Source organism: Diplotaxodon limnothrissa, linkage group LG19 (assembly GCF_057381915.1).
Source record: "Diplotaxodon limnothrissa isolate DT_005_m linkage group LG19, D_limnothrissa_male_GT1.1, whole genome shotgun sequence".
NCBI classification, from domain to species: Eukaryota; Metazoa; Chordata; class Actinopteri; order Cichliformes; family Cichlidae; genus Diplotaxodon; species Diplotaxodon limnothrissa.
The window spans coordinates 3,019,633-3,037,500 of record NC_140614.1 but is presented as its reverse complement, the minus strand read 5'-3'; the positions used below and the strand labels follow the sequence as shown (position 1 = coordinate 3,037,500).

The following is a 17,868-nucleotide window of genomic DNA, read 5'->3' as shown; positions in this document are numbered from 1 at the left end:
GTGACATTTTTCTCACACAGTGAGTGCATGGGTTCATGCGGACATCTCCATGCCTGTCAAGTTTTTCTGATTGCATGGACTCATCTGTGGAGATGTACATTACAATGCACCAACTGTGGATGTGGCAGGCAGGACAGGTTACGTTACAACAACGCAATTAATGTATGGGGACGATGTGTTTTAATGTAATAATTTAATGATTTTTAAATAGTATCTAATGTTTTGATACATTCGACATGTGAAATGCATAAAGCCTTAAAAACAAATGTCTGATAAATGTATTTAAAAATGCATTGTAGCATACACCTACATAGATGTTGTTACAGTTTTACTTGCACAACTGCAGCTTTCTTCTTCAGCCTTTATAAATAGGACTTATTTGTACAAAACAAAAAAGCCTTTATTTTTCTATTAAAACTTTTAATCTATAACCCTTTTTTGTGAAAGTTAATACATTTATTTTAATATTAAGACTAATATGAGTGCACTAAAATTTCAAGAATAAAGTTGCAGGATCTTTTGCAGTCATGTAAAACTCAAAGATACTATGTGTTTTTGAAATGTAGCTTTTTTTGGTTCCTGTGCAAAATGTGTTTAAAAACAGAAAGCAATGATTTGCAAATCTCACAAACCCATATTTTATTCACAATTTAAAAAAAAACTGAAAATATACTAAAGGTTTAAACTAGGAATTATTTTAAGAAAAATATTGGCTCATCTTGAAATTGATGGCAGTTTGTATGAACACTGAGCTTCTGGGAAGCAGGCTTAGCTAAAACTGAGTTGATAATAAAGTTTCCCTCATCTCAGGGTTAACAAACTCAAAGTCAGATCTATACTCACCATCTTTCTAAGTCTTTGACCCTGGGCAATAATCCTGTCAGGCTGTCAGCAAATTTCCTGAAAACATTTACCGTGTGTTGCACACTGGGAATATTGTCAGCTGTCACACTTGGAGCGCATGTAATTTGTGTGAACACTAGGTGGGGCTGAGATGACTTTAAGTGTCATGGTTCCTGGAGTCAGTGTTTTCAGTTTGTTGTTCTTTTTCCTCAGTTAATTTTTTTTAAAATCTATATTTTCAGTGTTCTTGTAATTATGTTTGGATTATGTCCTGAAGTTTCTGGGTTTTTGTTTATAATTTAATAAACAAGCTTCAATTAATGTCTATCTTTTATTATCATTCTGCTTTTGGTGATTCGGTTTATACTTATTCTTCTTAGCCTTCCCCGTTCCCTCAGTGTAGGTGTTTTCATGACTTCCTGTCTTATTTTGCCATTCAGTCATCTCAGTTTTCTTCAGTTCATGTTTTGTTGTCCATGCTCCCACGCTCTGTGTTTTCTCTGCTGTCTCCTAGTTTTGCACTTCTGCCTTGAGCCCAGCTTTGTCTCCGTGACATCCAGGAGTAAACATCCTTTTGAGTTTATCCTTTTGTCTCCAGGGTCCTGCCTGCCGCACAGCATATCACGACATTGACACTCAAACTATATATTTTATATTATATATATTTTAGAGTTGTTCTTAAACATGGACTATCTGCAGGTTCTGAACATTTACATTGTGTGCACAGACTCAGATTAAGTCATTATTATTCTGAATTATGTCAAACAACATTTTGGTATCTGAATTTCAGCGTCTGAGCCTAGACACATTTTACACTGAAAAGCAGCTAAATTAGTGTCGAGTCAACCCGGAACCTTAATCGCTGAGATGATAGGCTCTGCAACAGATCAGCAAACCATGTCAGAGTCTACTTATCCAAAACAGATCATGGATTCAGATCTGACATTTTTATCTTCACTTTTTACACCTACATTTTGTTGTTCTTAGGTTAGAAGTGAATAATTAAATTTAGATATCAAATCAAATTAGGATTCCAGCCTCATCTAAAAATCAGTTGGGTGCATGATGACAGCAGGCCTCATAAAAACTATACCGCCAGTGCTACCCCAGAATCTTCTAGCAGATGTATTAATTTAAAATTAATTTCAAATTTTGGTTTGTCTGATTACAGAATTCTGTTTAGGTTTTTCTTACATTTTACACAGTGTCCCAACCTTTTCAGAATCTGGTTTGTTTATTTTAAACCAGTAAAATTTTGATCTTTAAATTTTTAACTTCATTTTCATATAAGTGTGATCTTTTTCTAAAAAGACTGCAATGTTTTTCCTCCCCAAGTGACCTTTACACTCTCACATAAACTGCTTAAGCCACACTAGAAGCTAAAAACCAAAACACAGAAAACAAGCTCTTGTAGTTTTAAATTATACAGGTTTTAAATATCTTCACTTAATGTAGATTCATAAAAAGGTGGCAGTTGGCTGTATGAGCATGTGCATGTTAAAAAACCTAAAGTTTTTTATTTTTCCTCATAGCTCAGAGAAGCTGTGCTTGTGCGCGTGTGTGTGCGTTCAGCGGTTCAGCAGCATGTCGGGCAGTGTCTTCAGGTCGATCTGAGGCAACACCCAGAAACAGTAGAGCAGTAACCATAGCAGCAGCAGCACACGTAGCTCCCAGTTCTCCCTCCACCTACACACACAGAGACAAGTGCAACTTTACTTTCTCTTTGCACAGTGTTTGAGCTCATTTGATTTAATTGGTGGTTGAGCTGCACTCTTCGGCTAGTTCACACACTTGTGCTCTTCATAACATTTTCAGTATTGCAGCACATTCTCGCTATATTAACTCAAGCAGCTGTTTTCATTGCAGACAATTTAACATAGAAGAAACCCACATTTGAGGCAAAGCTATGATGCTGAACCAGACTGCACACTACAGCCGTGCTGGAATTAGCTCACACAGATGGAACGGAAATTTGAATGTGCCTTCCTGTCTGTTACAACAAGATGTCTGCTGTGTTACAAAAGTCATGTCCAGTAACAAATCACATTTTTCTGACAGCAACAGATTTCAGCATTTACCATGTTGTAATTTTTTGTTATATTTACTACAAAAACAAGTTGCATGGACCAGCTACGTTGTGATTTCATTCAAAGGAAGTCTGTGTAGTCTTCACAGGTACATCCAAACGTAGGTTCTCCTGCTAATCTGTAAGCTTCAGAGAAATGAAGACGTCCGTCCTTCCTGTGCCACGTATAAATCTAACTCGAGTGCTGTTTGCTCACAAAAACATAATTTGAAGTTACTTCGATTCAGCAGCTACTGTTACAAACTTGGCAACACGGTAAACCTACATCACAGTTAAAGGCTTGAGTGTTACAAACAACTCCAGTCAGGTCCATAAATATTGGGACATCGACACAATTCTAACATTTTTGGCTCTATACACCACCACGATGGATTCCAAATGAAACGAACAAGATGTGCTTTAACTGCAGATTGTCAGCTTTTATTTGAGGGTATTTACATTTGCAAATGTGCCTCCCACTTCTCAAGGGACCAAAAGTAATGGGACAATTGGCTTTTCAGCTGTTAGATGGCCAGGTGTGTGTTATTCCCTCATTACCCCAATTACAATGAGCAGATAAAAGGTCCAGAGTTCATTTCAAGTGTGCTGTTTGCATTTGGAACCTGTTGCTGTCAACTGCCAAGATGAGATCCAAAGAGGTGTCACTATCAGTGAAGCAAGCCATCATTAGGCTGAAAAAAACAAAACAAACCCATCAGAGAGATAGCAAAAACATCAGGCGTCTCAAAAAGAAGGAACGCACCGGTGAGCTCAGAAACACCAAAAGACCCGGAAGACCACGGAAAACAACTGTGGTGGATGATCAAAGAATCCTTTCCCTGGTGAAGAAAACACCCTTCACAACAGTTGGTCAGATCAAGAACACTCTCCAGGAGGTAGGTGTATGTGTGTCAGAGTCAACAATCAAGAGAAGACTCCACCAATGTGAATACAGAGGGTTCACCACAAGATGTAAAACCTTTGGTGAGCCCCAAAAACAGGAAGGCCAGATTAGAGTTTGTCAAATGACATCTAAAAAAGCCGTCACAGTTCTGGAACAACATCCTATGGACAGATGAAACCAAGATCAACTTGTACCAGAGTGATGGGAAGAGAAGAGTATGGAGACGGAAAGGAACTGCTCATGATCCTAAGCATACCACCTCATCAGTGAAGCATGGTGGTGGAAGTGTCATGGCGTGGGCATGTATGGCTGCCAGTGGAACTGGTTCTCTTGTATTTACTGATGATGTGACTGCTGACAAAAGCAGCATGATGAATTCTGAAGTGTTTCGGGCAATATTTTCTGCTCATATTCAGACAAATGCTTCAGAACTCATTGGACGGTGCTTCACATTGCAGATGGACAACGACCCAAAGTATACTGCAAAAGCAACCAAAGAGTTTTTGAAGGGAAAGAAGTGGACTGTTTTGCAATGGCCAAGTCAATCACCTGACCTGAATCGGATTGAGCATGCATTTCATTTGCTAAAGACAAAACTGAAGGGAAAATGCCCCAAGAACAAGCAGGAACTGAAGACAGTTGCAGTAGAGGCCTGGCAGAGCATCAGCAGGGATGAAACCCAGCATCTGGTGATGTCTGTGTGTTCCAGACTTCAGGCTGTGACTGACTGCAACCAAGTATTAAAAAATTAAAGTTTGATTTATGGTTCTTATTCTATCCCATTACTTTTGGTCCCTTAACAAGTGGAAAGCACATATGCAAACTGTTGTAATTCCAACACCGTTCCCCTGATTTGGATGTAAACACCCTCAAATAAAAGCTGACAGTCTGCAGTTAAAGCACATCTTGTTCGTTTCATTTGGAATCCATTGTGGTGGTGTATGGAGCCAAAAACGTTAGAATCGTGTCGATGTCCTAATATTTATGGACCTGACTGTAAATCAGGGAAGGAAATGCTCTTACCAAAAATCAAAGTCATCACGGTCAGCTTTTGTAGTTACAGCTCTCCGACTGTCCTGTGAAAATGCCAGTCGCACTCTCAATATACAGTGGTACTCATTGTTTTAACATCTCTGTGGGAGGGAAAGGAGCATCAAACTCACCACTGACTCGGGGCAATGAGCCCCCTTTCTGTGACGGAGAACTGGTGGGATATGGCTTTCACCTTGTCTGCTGGAACCTCCACTGCTCCTGACGAAACAAAAATCTATCACTTTCATTCTCAACAGGAGACAGTAAAGCCAGGAAATAACAAAAACAATTACTTTTTCAAGCCTCTGGAATCACAGAATAAGTACTGGCATGAAAGCAACACTAAGCTGCTCCAACATTCTGGCTCAAGAAACTTCAGGTTTACAGTGAAAACACTAAAACAAAACAAAGAACCAGACAGGACCAAGCTCTGATTCTACTAATACTTAAGGGTCAGGCAGAACTGAAGAATATAAAAAGGCTTTAAACATTAAAAAAGATCCTTTTCTGCTATGTATTTTTAAAAAGTGAGATTGGTCCAGCTGTGGCTGTAGCTCAGGAGGTAGAGCAGGTCATCTGCTGATAGGTAAAGTTGGTGGTTCAATTCCTGGCACCCCCTAGTCTGCAGGCCAAATATCCTTGGGCAAGATACTAACCCCAACACATTCATACTCTGATAAATGTGTGTGAATGTTAGCTAGAAAGCACAGAAGAAAGTGTTTCACTTTAATGTCTTTAATTCTCAAGTCACAGTCTTGTCTGTCTCATACTGCCTTCCTACAGCCTCCACTTTTCAGGACATTTATAGAAATGTCTAACTGAAAGGCTGGGTCAGAAGAATCCCATCATTTGCCACAACATTGCTTTCCCCCTGGGTAAAGTGTGCTTCTCAGTGTACACTAAGAATAGAAAGCCTACCTCACAGGCTCTGTGTTTTCCCTGGCAGAGACTGGCTTCTGTTGCTCAGCCTCACTGGGATCCCTCCTGTCTGCTAGAACATCAGCATCTCCTAAGGGCTTACATAGCTTCACTCCAGGCAACAAGCAGTGCTGCTGGGATCCAAATACATTCTTTGTCTCTTGGGTGGTCTTTGTGATCTCCTAATAGGATAAAAAGAGATATTTTAACAGAATAAAAAGTACAGAAAAAAACGTCACACTTCAACATATCATTGCTTCTGTCCTGCTCATTGTGTGAAAATCATCAACCACTTAATGTATCAGTAATGTCTCTGAGAAACTTGCCAAACAAGCTGAAGGCAGGGCTAGGTGATAAAATGCTAAATACAGCGAAATAACTTTTCCACTATCGAAATATGAGACATGGTCAATATAAAGTCAGCAGAACTCATGTGTTTCACATTTTGAAGGCTAGAGACAATGACGAGTTGTGTAGCGGTACATACCTTAAGAGCAATAGCAAGAGAAAAGACAAAATGACAACAGAAATGCTCCTGAAAACTCGCAACGCAACAGTGTTACTGACCTTTAAGCCCCAAGAAAGTGAAACAGGTTCACATTTACCTCATCGTGCTCCTCTATCAAGTCCACTTCCCTGAAGTCTTCACCCAGCGGATCGAATTGTTGGTCATCTGGTAAAATGTCTGAAGGTGGTGCTGGCTGCAGAGCAGAGACACTCAAAACAGAGGGCCAGGTTTGTGCTTCAGTGTCAGGTTGGTCTGTAAACATGAGCTCTTCTTTGTCAGGGTAGAACAGATCCATGGGCTCAACAGGGTCACCAACCAGATCCTCTGTTGGAGAACCTCGATCAAAGTCCGTGTAAAACAAAACGTCCATGTTTCTGGACAGGGTAGCTGGTTCAGAGCGCAACGTCCCTATCTCATCACTTGGTTCGGTGTTGAATGGATCCAGTGTACTAAGCTGTGTGTTGGCTATGTCGCTGCTACAAAAGGTGTCAGCTAGTTTGCTCTCATGTCCATCAGGTGGATCAGTGGAATTTACAGCATGCTCAATATCCACTATATGAGTTTCAGCCTCTGTAGAAAAGTTAGTTTCTCCCTGAGAATCATCAAGAGGAGGCTTGCATTTATCACCATCTTCACTTATTTCAATCTGACCTTGCACGTATTCATTTGATGATAGATTGTGTTCATTTATATCATTTAAATGCTGATTTTCTGGATCCATTAATTCTCCTGAAGATGTGGCTTTAGCATTTTCAAACAGACCCTCAGCAATAATTTCATCGTCTTTATTGGAGGTAGAGCTTTTTTCACCTGGGTTTGCAGTACTGTTGACACACATGTCGGTCACCTCGCTTACAAACACCAATGGCTGGCTGAGATTTTCATCATCAGTACCGTGTTCATCCTGTTCTTCTGGCACACTGACAATAGAGATGGAAGGAATATTCATGCCTATGCTTGGATCCTGACTTGTTGTTAATACTTCCTCTGTGTTGGTAGAAGAGGTGTTGTCTAAAGCTTTAGTAATTTGTACAGAATTATTTGTGTCCTGAGAGTCTTGGCTGTCTTTTAAAAGTCCTTCACTTGCTTCATCTTGTGTTTCTACAAGTACTTCATTCCTGCCCTTTAACATTTCTGGTTCTTTTTTGTTCTCTAAAGAACCACAGCAGTCTGTTTTATGACATTCAGTTTCCAATTCAACCTCCTCAGAGACATTTATGTCTTGCAGAAATTCACTTTGACTGTTAGTTTCTCCTTTGTGGTTCTGTGCATCCACAGATTTCTTCACACATTTCTCATCTCTGTGAGTACCGTCTTCTATAATATTCTCTTTCACAGATTCTTCACAATAGTCGCTGGATGTGTTGGAGCTCAGTATTTGAGGTTCAAGGATATCTTCAGCACCAAAGTCGCTCACTTCAGCTGAAGATTCTTGCTCCTTCTCTTTTAGGGACTCAGACTCTAGCTGTGTTATAACCTCAGTATTGATCTGCTCAGGTACCTGCTCCGTTTCCAAGTCCTTGTTGCTTCTTTCAAGTTTTGAATCTTCCACTTCAGCTACTCGCACTTCCCTTTTCTTAGCATGCCCCTGGAATCTGTCCTGCATGCTCTCCAGTGAGCTCAAAGAGTAAATCCCTTCATCAACACAACACTCACTCAGTGACTGCTCATCAGCGGCTCTTTCTTCTATGGATGGGATAAATCCTTCATCAATAGCAGTTACTTCCACAGGAGTCGCACGGTACACATCCCAAGCTGTTCCAATATCACACAAGCAACTTTGGCTCTCACCATCCTTCTCCCCTGCCACGGCAAGCTCACTCTCCACCCAAGAGTCCGGTGAGCTGATTGCAGAGTCATCCATTACTGACTCTGTGTTTACAGACTCGGGTACTGATGAGCCGGTGGGCGAGTGAGTATAAGACAGCTGTGGGTCATCATTGTTGGTTAAGATTTCTTCCACCGGTTTTATGGGGTCATCTGTGTGGGGCGAATCTGTCAAAATGTCATCGCTGGACCACGATCGAGTTGCCGTAACCCTGAAGGAAGGTGGCATCATGCTTCTGTCTTCCGATACAGAGGAAATTAAGATTTTGGGTGGGGGTTGGGCACAGTCCTTCTGAAACATATAGGACCTCTCCCTTATTCTGCTTCGGTGAGTACCTTTACTCATGTGGTCAGAGTCACTGAAGTTGAGTCGGCCCATAGAGACACTTCGTTCAATTAACTGGCAGGGCTCCTCTGGCTGAGACGGGAACAGGGAAATATCAGTTTTCAAATGACTGCTTAGTCAAAATACAATTCAATTCCAATTCACTGATTTTGTCTAGGTAAGGGATCTTTCATACCTCTTCGATACCAGGGAAGTGCTCCAGGAACTGAGACACATATGTAATGATAGACTGCTCATCTGGTGCATTGATAGACACATCTGAGCAAATAAAGCAAAATTGAGAGAGAACAAGAGTGAAAGAAAGAGTAACTAAATGTAAACATGCCTTTTTATTATTATTATTGTTATTATGGTATGATCCTATGTCCAAGATGTGCCCAAAAGACAATCCAGGAACAGGCTTATGAAAATCAAAAAGCCGTGTCCAACTTAAATTAGGTAAGGCTCCTGTTCAACATAATCTCCTTGGGCATGCCTACACAGCTTCCAGTGCAGCTGCTCTGTTTGGAGGGTCTTAGGAGACTCTGACCAGTTTCCTGTCTGTGGCAAAATCTCTACCTCGTCACTGGGGATGAAAGTTAGGTTTCCAGCAGTTTTCACTGGAAGAATGTGATCTTACTAACTCTGACAGTTGTGTGCCAGGCAAGAGACTGAGACCAGGAGCATCGAATGACTGCTTTACAGGAGCACCAAAGCATTCATTACAAGTACAAATACAATGGAACTTCCACGGACTGATCTTAAAAACAAAGCAGCCAATTGAAGACAGCCCAGAGATGCACGAGAGGATTACCTTGAAAGGTTCTATATTTCCACTCATAATAATGGGGAAATCTACAGGCTGTCTGGTTTTTACTGTCTCTTGCATACTAGACCAGGACAAATACAGCATAAGCACTGCAGCTCTGTGTAAAAAGGAACTACCATTACTTTATTAACTCAGTGAAGACTGTTTCAAAGGGCTACTGTGTAGTGTAACAGCATTTTTTATATGTGGTAAAAATAAATGACACTACGCTAAATTTAACAGCTTTGATTTTTTCAAATGATGGTCGATATTCCCCGTCAAATCCTTCAGTCTATCACGTGTACAACAAAAAGGATTTCTCATTCTTTGTTAGCAAATAATCCATCTGAATCTCAGTGTCTGCTAAATCAAGAATTACGTTATCAGCCGAGCTAATGTAAAACATATTTATAGAATACTGTGTGTAACACTGTTTGCAAACACTTCAGATAAAAGTTTCTAGTGGCAGCAGTCTGCCTATGGAGGACAGATGGGAGCATATGTGGTGGTGTAGCATGGGAAACACAAAAGACTACAGGAAGTTACAGTTAAGCAATGTGTCGTATACACAGTGCATGTATTTTTATATTTATGGTCCATTTGTTCTCTGGTGCTGAGTAAAATGTATTTTCTTCCTGTTAATGGGAGTTTACGTTATCATATAACCACTGGGTCATTTTCTTCTCACAAATATAAAAGGTCACTGCTGCATTCCTTACAAAGTAGAATGTAAAACTTCGCCCCCTTAAAAGCAGCATCTCTGAAGGCTATTCATTCTGATACACAAAAGCAGTCGGCTATCCTCAGAAAAGCTGATTCTGACTAGATTCTGACTCTTAACGAAGGTTTTCTTACTGTTGCATTTTAATCTCAAGAAATTACTCACACATTACAAAAATATGCTGATGAGATACACTCAACTACTATTGTCACTGTTCTTGAGCTCTCTTTTATCACATCATCTGTAAAATAGATGAATTACAGTTTCAGTCACTAGAGTAGTGATTAGGCTGTTAAGTAAAAGTAGCTGTTGTCTTGTTACCTTCAGGTTCCAGAAGGCGCGGTATACCCAGGCTGTAGTGGGCGATTCTGAAGGCATCCTCTAGATTTTCTCTGGAACTTCTCAGTAGGGCTTTCCTCATGTCTACCAAGCTGGAGTCAATGGACTTAATAACAGCCAGGAAAGCCAGACCACTGATCCAGCTTTTACTAAAGTCCTGCACTGCTACACCATACCTGTAACAAAAATAAGAAATAGTCTGTGGAAAGGGCCAGTCCAGGAACACCACCAAAAAACCCCCAAACAAACAAAAACAAACACTACATTGATCATCTCATGGCACTTTCCATTGAAAGCGAAAAAACCTGCATAACCAAAGAGGGAACCCCAAACATCAGACGATGCCCGATGAGTAAGCACTTGGTGACAATGGGAGGGAAGGGCGTCCTTTTCACAGGACAACACCTTCGGCAGGACCAGGCTCTAGAGGGGTAACCATCTGCCTCAACCAGTTGGGCAGTGAGGGTAAAAAGGCAAGAGAAAAGCAGAATATAGAGGGACCACAAAGAACTAACTGGATCAAACACAAACAGATACAAAGAATTACTGCTTTTCCAAAAAGGACACAAACTATGTAATTGTATAATGCATGTAACATATTTCCATATAATGGAAACGGCAGCTCCAACTCACTTGCGTGTTCGCTTCTGTACCCACTGCAGTAACTTCTTAATGGCCCTGCTCTGTTCTCGCACGGCTGTGGATGCTGACTGCCTGTCGTCCAATGGCGTGCTGCTGTAGGATGTGTCAGAGTCAGAGCTGGTGGGAATGGATGAAAGGCTGGAAGAGGAGGGGAACTGGCTCCTGATGTTCCCAGTCAGTTCCTTAATCTGGGTGGTGGAAGAGCTGAGTTAGTTGAGCTACTTTACTACTCATTTCAACATTTAGGCATTAAACAGATAAAGTCCTCATATCTATTGACTCATTACATCATGGTTACTATAGTAACCATTGGATGAAATTGTTACCCTTAAACAGATTGTGAAAGAATAAAACTGAGAATTCGTTTAGTGGAGAATCTGTGGAGCTTTTCACCTTTAGTTCAGTTTACACTGTCAAGAGTTACTCAGAATAAGAAAACAGCTGTGACTGAACATTTGACAAGATGGGTAACATTTGCCTCTTCACCCCTGATAGCAGCTGATTAGCTGAGTGATCATAGCTACCACGCTTTGAGGCCCATCTACTTAACAGTGATGAACAAAAGTTTCTTTGTCAAAGCACTGATGCCAAAGCAAAAAATAACTTCTGCTGTCAATACATTGTTGGCTTTGCTATAAAATGCCAAATTTTAAGCTACACAAATCTTATATTACAGTTTGTGTTAAACAAAGATTTGCATTGGAAGTTAACAAAAGAAAAAGGTATAGTTTAGCCAATAGCTAACCTCGCCTAGATCTGACTCTAGAATAGAGGAGAAGAGCTTTCTTTCCCTTTTAGAGAAAGGAAGTGCAAAGCTTATGAAAAATACACCGTTTTGTACTAGCATCCTCTTCTTAGAGAAGTGAGAGAGGATTTTGATGAAGAAGCTTCAAGACAAAAAATGCAATTACCTGAAAGAAGAGAATGATGTTCCAAATGAGTCCCAAGATGATGGAGGAATTTCCATCTGCAATGTCAACTGCATCGATACTGACCAGCTTTACCTGTTGACAGAGTGTGTATGTCCTCACAGTTCTGCATTTCATCCAGCAATTTAACCACTGCTTAACTGTCATACTCACATTTCTCTCCTCAAGAAAAGACAGGACCTTGGCGATGTTATTCAGTCGGAAAATACGATGGGAGGACTTCCTGAACCCATGAAGCTGGGAAAAAGTACAATTAAGTATCCTATAAAACAGCAACAACACTTGGCAAAGCAAGTAGTGCAAAACCAATCTAGCACTTAAAAGTCAGTGTTACAGGCTGACCAGTTTACAGCCAGAGAGTTCCTCCAGCAGGGCCATGAGGATGCGCCCATCCCGGATGTCCTGAAAGAGGTCATGGACCTCTATGGGTGGGTCACACTGTGGATGGACAAACAAGAATGAGGAGAAAAGAGGGCTTTCTTTAACAATAGACATGGAGAAAGGAAAAGAGTCTATTACCATTTACAGAAATGATCATGATCAATTGTTTTCCTTTTTAGGAATTACTAAAGCTGATAATTGGCAGTACAGATGCAGATTCTTGTTTCTGTTAATGTCATAGACAATCATCCAAGCAAAAAGTTGAGACACTGGGTAAAATGCAGATAAAAACAGCATCATATTTAATCAAAAAAATTGTATATATAAATAATACATTTTGAATTCCAGCCCTGACTGTGTTTATGCATTTGTATATCATGAAGTTCTGGTTTCTCCTGATAGAAACCAGAACTTCAATAACTTCATTGCCCCACCTCAACAGTTTAAGAATGAAGATCTCTCAGCTAAAGGAATAATTTAATGTCTTGGCTTTGGTTGTTAGCCACACTGACTCAGTCCTGCAAAACGTTTTGTCAATGACATAGACTATTCAATTCAAAGACTTGACAGGAACAAAAAGTCCCATTTTTGGAAAGTCAACATGTTAAAAAAATGAGAATACCAAAATTTTGAAAACATCTAGAGTCTGCTGTCTTAGCCACAGTTCTTGAGCATTACATAGAGAGTGGTGACCACAAACCCATCATCCAGCACGTATACTGCATTAACCCAGCACGGATCGGTCATCGGATGTTGGAAGATGGGTTTGTATAATACACTGCCAAATCTTTTAAGTTGAAAAAATGTCCCAGCCACTTTTCAAAGGCTGATGAACACTGTGCAGTCTGGTGTGAAAAATTATGTAGCATATCTGGATGACTCTGGTATGTTCTTCCACGTGGTCTGAGAATATGGGCATTTTTGGGGGAACGTGTGACCAAAAGTTTGAAATGAAATGTGGCATTCTTTTTTATTTACAGTTATTAAAACATCTCATTTTGTTGTAGATTGGGTTGTACAAACCTACTTTACATCATTACACCTACATCATTTAAATCTGAATGAAATCTGATATTTAATAAAGTAAACAGAAAATGTTAGCATAAAGGCTCAATTTCAAGAAGTTGAAGAGTTTAGTTTAACATGACCTGTGATGGGAATTAACAAGATCTAAACTGTAATAGATCATTACGCTTCAAGCTGAGCAGCACAGAGCAAAAACAACATTAATACTGTCTTAAATCACTGAAATCTCCGGTTGGCAACAAGCTGATGAAGGTTGGGCATTGAAAGATTGTAGAAACTGTGTAACATTTCCTGTCATCAGCTGTGCAGCAAACTATAAGAGCTTTGTGAAAAATCAAAGGTTCACTGCTGTACACTTTAATTAATGTTAATGTTTTAAACGGATGCTTTGAGTTAGGGCTGGGTGATATGGCCTAAAATCCATATCACGGTATAATATGAAGCATGTGCGGTAACGATATATATCACGATATATTCTTTTCTTCTGTATAACATATTTTACACACTATAAGTCACACTTAAAATCCTTTAATTTTCTCAAAAATCGACAGTGTGCCTTCTGTATGAATTCCGGTTGTGCTTACTGACCTCGAACCGATTTTATGTGGTACACAGCGTGCACAAATCTGTCAAGAAATGTTTTAGTACGACTTCGGTAAGCTATGAAACCGCACCGCTTGATGGATTGTCAGAGCATTATGGCTGCCGTAGTGAGGAGCCTCGCAGAGTAATCTGGGACCTGAAGCAGATGGAGTTTTGGACCCAATGTCAAACGAACACTGCGGCATCACTAAGAGTTAAAAACTGTCTAAATCCTTTCATCTGTAATAAAATGATCAGCGTTGCTGCTTTACCAGGTGTAACAATTAAGTTTAACATCCAGGCATCCATGAATTTATTAAATTCAACGGAGTTAGAAGTTAGCAGGAAGTTAGCTCGCTAGTTTCCACCTAAACATGATATAGCATGTTCTGACTGAGAGATTTCTGAAAAAATTAAAACGTACAGCTCTGCTATCACTTCCAACATAAATGAAAACAGAAAACTGAACAGCAGCGACTTTTTTAGGGTTACTGAAGTTGGACTAGCTGGTACATAATGATGTCCTACGTGATCACTAGTAAAACAGCTACGTTAGCATAACATTAGCACAGTGAAGCTGAAGGATGAACGCTAACTTGATACTCGATAAAAGTTAACGTGAAGGTTTCTGGTGGTCAGGGACAAATGTAATTGCATGGCAGGATGCCGTAAACAGACCAAACTTCAGTCAGGAGAACAACTGAGATCATCCATCCACAATACGAGGTTAGTCATTAACATACTGCAACAACATGGGAATAGAGCAGCTGCGAGACAATTCAACATTGATTGATTGGTAATTTATTTCAACATGTGAACAATATAATAATAATATAATAACAATAAAATAAGAAAGAAAAAAAATACTATACAAATTACATACAAAAAAAACCGTTCTGATTAATTTACATGTTGAAAGGGAGTGGGAAGAAGTAAACACTTATTTAATCCCACCCCTTTGTATGGAAGCCCGTTTCCCCCACTAATAAAAAAAAAAAAAAAAAAAAAAAAGATCCATAACTCAAAATTTCGAGTTATTTTCTCGAAATTTCAAGTTATTTTCTCGAAATTTCAAGTTAATATGTCGAAATTTCGAGAAAGTAACTCGAAATTTCGATTTATTAACTCAAAACTTTGAGAAAAGCAACTCGAAATTTCGAGTTAGCGCTGCCAATCAGTAATCTACGTGAATGACGTCATTTCCTTGTTACCCGGAAGCTGAAGCCCTCAGCTACAAATGCTACAGCTAAGCTACCGTTATTACATCCAGTCGTGAATGCACAGATTGCTGCGTGTTTTCAGCCTGGCTTCACAAATGATGAAATCCCTGTGTTATTAGCTGAATCACATGGTGTTACTATCAGTAAACGTACTCGCGAAAGCGCCAATTTGTTGGGATCCGTTTTTGAGTGCGCGTTCCTCTGCGCCATATGCTTCCGGGTAACAAGAAAGCGACCTCATTCACGTATATTTTTGATTGGCAGAGCTAACTCGAAATTTTGAGAAAAGTAACTCGAAATTTTGAGTTATATTTCTCGAAATTTCGAGTTATTTTCTCAAAATTTCTAATAAGCCATTCCTCTGCGGATGATCTGTTAGCTGTTTGACAACTACTCTTTTTTGAGATGAAAGGAAGGTTGGAGATTGGCCTATAATTAGCTAAGACAGCTGGGTCAAATGATGGGTTTTGAAGTCTTGGTTTAATTGTTACCTGCTTAAAGACATGGTACGTAGGCCAACGGCAGCAAGTGCAAGCACAGGCTTATCGTTAAAATCAGTCTGCATGAGCCAACACTTAGCTCTGTTGTCATAACAATTAAAAAACAACTCAGGGATTTGTGAACCAGTCTGAACATGGTTTGCATGTTGTGTGGTGGAGGGGTCAGAGGGTGGGGGAATCAACTTTCCAAGTTGACAGCAGACAAACGCATGATTGTCAATTAGTGGGTCAGAAATTTGACACATGGCCAAAGAGTGAATAAGAGAAGAGAGGCTCATTGTGTGAGGCAAAACAAAAGCCTTGATCAGACACTCCAACTCACAGCTAACTCTGACTCACCCCTGATTAGAACTGCCAACAAAAGCAAAACAGAAGCTCCAGAGCAGAAAAGCACAGACTCCACAGAATCATAATCAGTCTCTAGAAACAGAGTATGTCTGGGGAATAGATTAACAGTAGATTGGATCAACAGTAGAAAACCAAATGAAAGTTTAATGTCACACACAGGCAGTTTCACACAACCACATACATAATTCAGAGTGGCTGTCCCCATTTATATCCATCTTGTGTGTCCTACCATGTGTATGAGCGGGTTCCTCTGCTTAACCGCAGTTAGATTAAAGAGTAGCAACTGCAGTAACTGAGCATGATTTATGTTTCTAGTCCTGTGAATGTTCTGCAGTGATAACATCCTGATGCTCTGCACAAACCTTTTCTAGGTGGAGGTTTATCCAACGGGTGAAGGTCCTCTTCTGAACCAGTTCCCTTTCAACTGTAACACAGAAAAACAAGAAAAAAGGATTTGAGAGTTACTTTATCAAAGAAGACAGCACACGTAGGTCTACTGCGGTTACTATTCAAAACAATGCATTGCATTGTGACATAATGTTGTTCAGTCACAATGCATGGAAAGTAGTATTTAGAGAGTATGCTCCAAATGTTATTGTCTCATAAAAAGAACAATTTAATTAGGGTTGGAGCCCATCCCAGCTGTCACGATATGAGAAGCGGGGTACACCCTGGACAGGTTGCCACTTTATCGCACAACCAACACAGAGACAGGCAACCATTCACACTCACAATAAAACCTATGGCAAATTCAGAATCACCAACAAGCCTAACAAGGATGGCTTTGGAGTGTGTGAAGAAGCTGGAGGATCTGCAAAGAACCCACAACGGGAGAACATGTAAACTCCCCTGCTTGGCAGCGGATTTGGTCCTATTATCAGTCAGTGTGTCACATGTGCTCTCTGACTACTTCCAGTAGTCATGCCTGTAAACTCTGTTATCTGTCCACTAATAAACTACAAATACACCAATGATATACAGAATACAGATACACCAGTAATATTTGTTTGGTTCACCTCAGGCCAGGTGGACCGCTGAGCTAATGACCAACTAGCGGAAACTCTAGTTGGTCAGATGAATTACAATTATTATTTTTTCCTGTTAATTTCCTTTACCAATACTAGAGAGGCAGAAGTTGCAACATAGAGAGTGGATGTATGGAGGGAAACAACTAGAGAGCGGACCGGAGGGGTTGCCATGGCAGCAAAGTCAGCTGTTATTTATTTCCATGTTCAGAATGGGTCAGGTACTGAAGCAAACGCTGCAGACAAGGGTAACGAGAGCTTATACAGTTGCAGTAATGCTGAATGTTTCATCATCATCATCACAGTGCAGTTTGATGACAGGTCACCTTAAAGCAAAAATCAATATCAGCTGCACCTCTGTATCAGAGGAGTAACATGTAGAATGCTGATACATCTTGTCAATGTGTCCAGTAAAGTGAACCTCAGCAGTGTTTCCTCAAAGGGAATGCCTTCCAGCAGAGGATTTACCTCACTGTTCTCAGAGAGTGCCAGTTTTGGTATTTAGGGGGTGTAGCTGAGGCTTTTGTCACAGCAGACAGAAGAAGGGGGTGGCGTTAGGTGAGAAAACCGAAAAAGCATGACGGGAAAAAGCCTGAGGAAAGATGAGCCAGATGAACTGAAGAGTATGCTCTAAAACAATTATAGAGTAGCCAGTGCTACAGACTGAATCCCACCGTACTCGATGATCAAGGGTTCAAAGTACATACTTCTAGTTAGGTCCTAACTATTCCCACAATGATGAAATACTTTCAGTACCAATTCTATTTCATCTTGTGATGCTAAGCCTTTTTATGGGTCTCTCTGCTTTCAGCAGTCATATCCTCAAACACTGATGCCACTCTTGTTGACTATTTTTAATTGAGCTTCACTAAGTTCCTATTAAAAAAGAATTACTTACTTCCCACTTCTAAAAAGGATACACTGT

At 40.1% G+C, this 17,868-nt stretch overlaps 1 protein-coding gene across 1 annotated transcript in view; it reads right to left on the bottom strand.

Annotated features, from left to right (window-relative positions):
* Positions 1-2,318: 2,318 nt before the first annotated feature.
* Positions 2,319-17,868, bottom strand: part of clmna (calmin a) — a 34,692-nt gene continuing 19,142 nt past the window's right edge. The window contains exons 2-13 of the mRNA XM_085342906.1: positions 16,281-16,342; positions 12,204-12,299; positions 12,015-12,098; positions 11,844-11,936; positions 10,924-11,120; positions 10,273-10,466; positions 8,619-8,701; positions 6,368-8,515; positions 5,763-5,944; positions 4,976-5,063; positions 4,836-4,888; positions 2,319-2,529 (exon numbers count right to left, since the gene is read on the bottom strand). Coding sequence (XP_085199032.1) covers positions 2,412-2,529; positions 4,836-4,888; positions 4,976-5,063; positions 5,763-5,944; positions 6,368-8,515; positions 8,619-8,701; positions 10,273-10,466; positions 10,924-11,120; positions 11,844-11,936; positions 12,015-12,098; positions 12,204-12,299; positions 16,281-16,342 — 3,398 coding nt within the window. The 3' untranslated portion in view covers positions 2,319-2,411. The remainder of the gene's footprint in view (positions 2,530-4,835; positions 4,889-4,975; positions 5,064-5,762; positions 5,945-6,367; positions 8,516-8,618; positions 8,702-10,272; positions 10,467-10,923; positions 11,121-11,843; positions 11,937-12,014; positions 12,099-12,203; positions 12,300-16,280; positions 16,343-17,868) is intronic.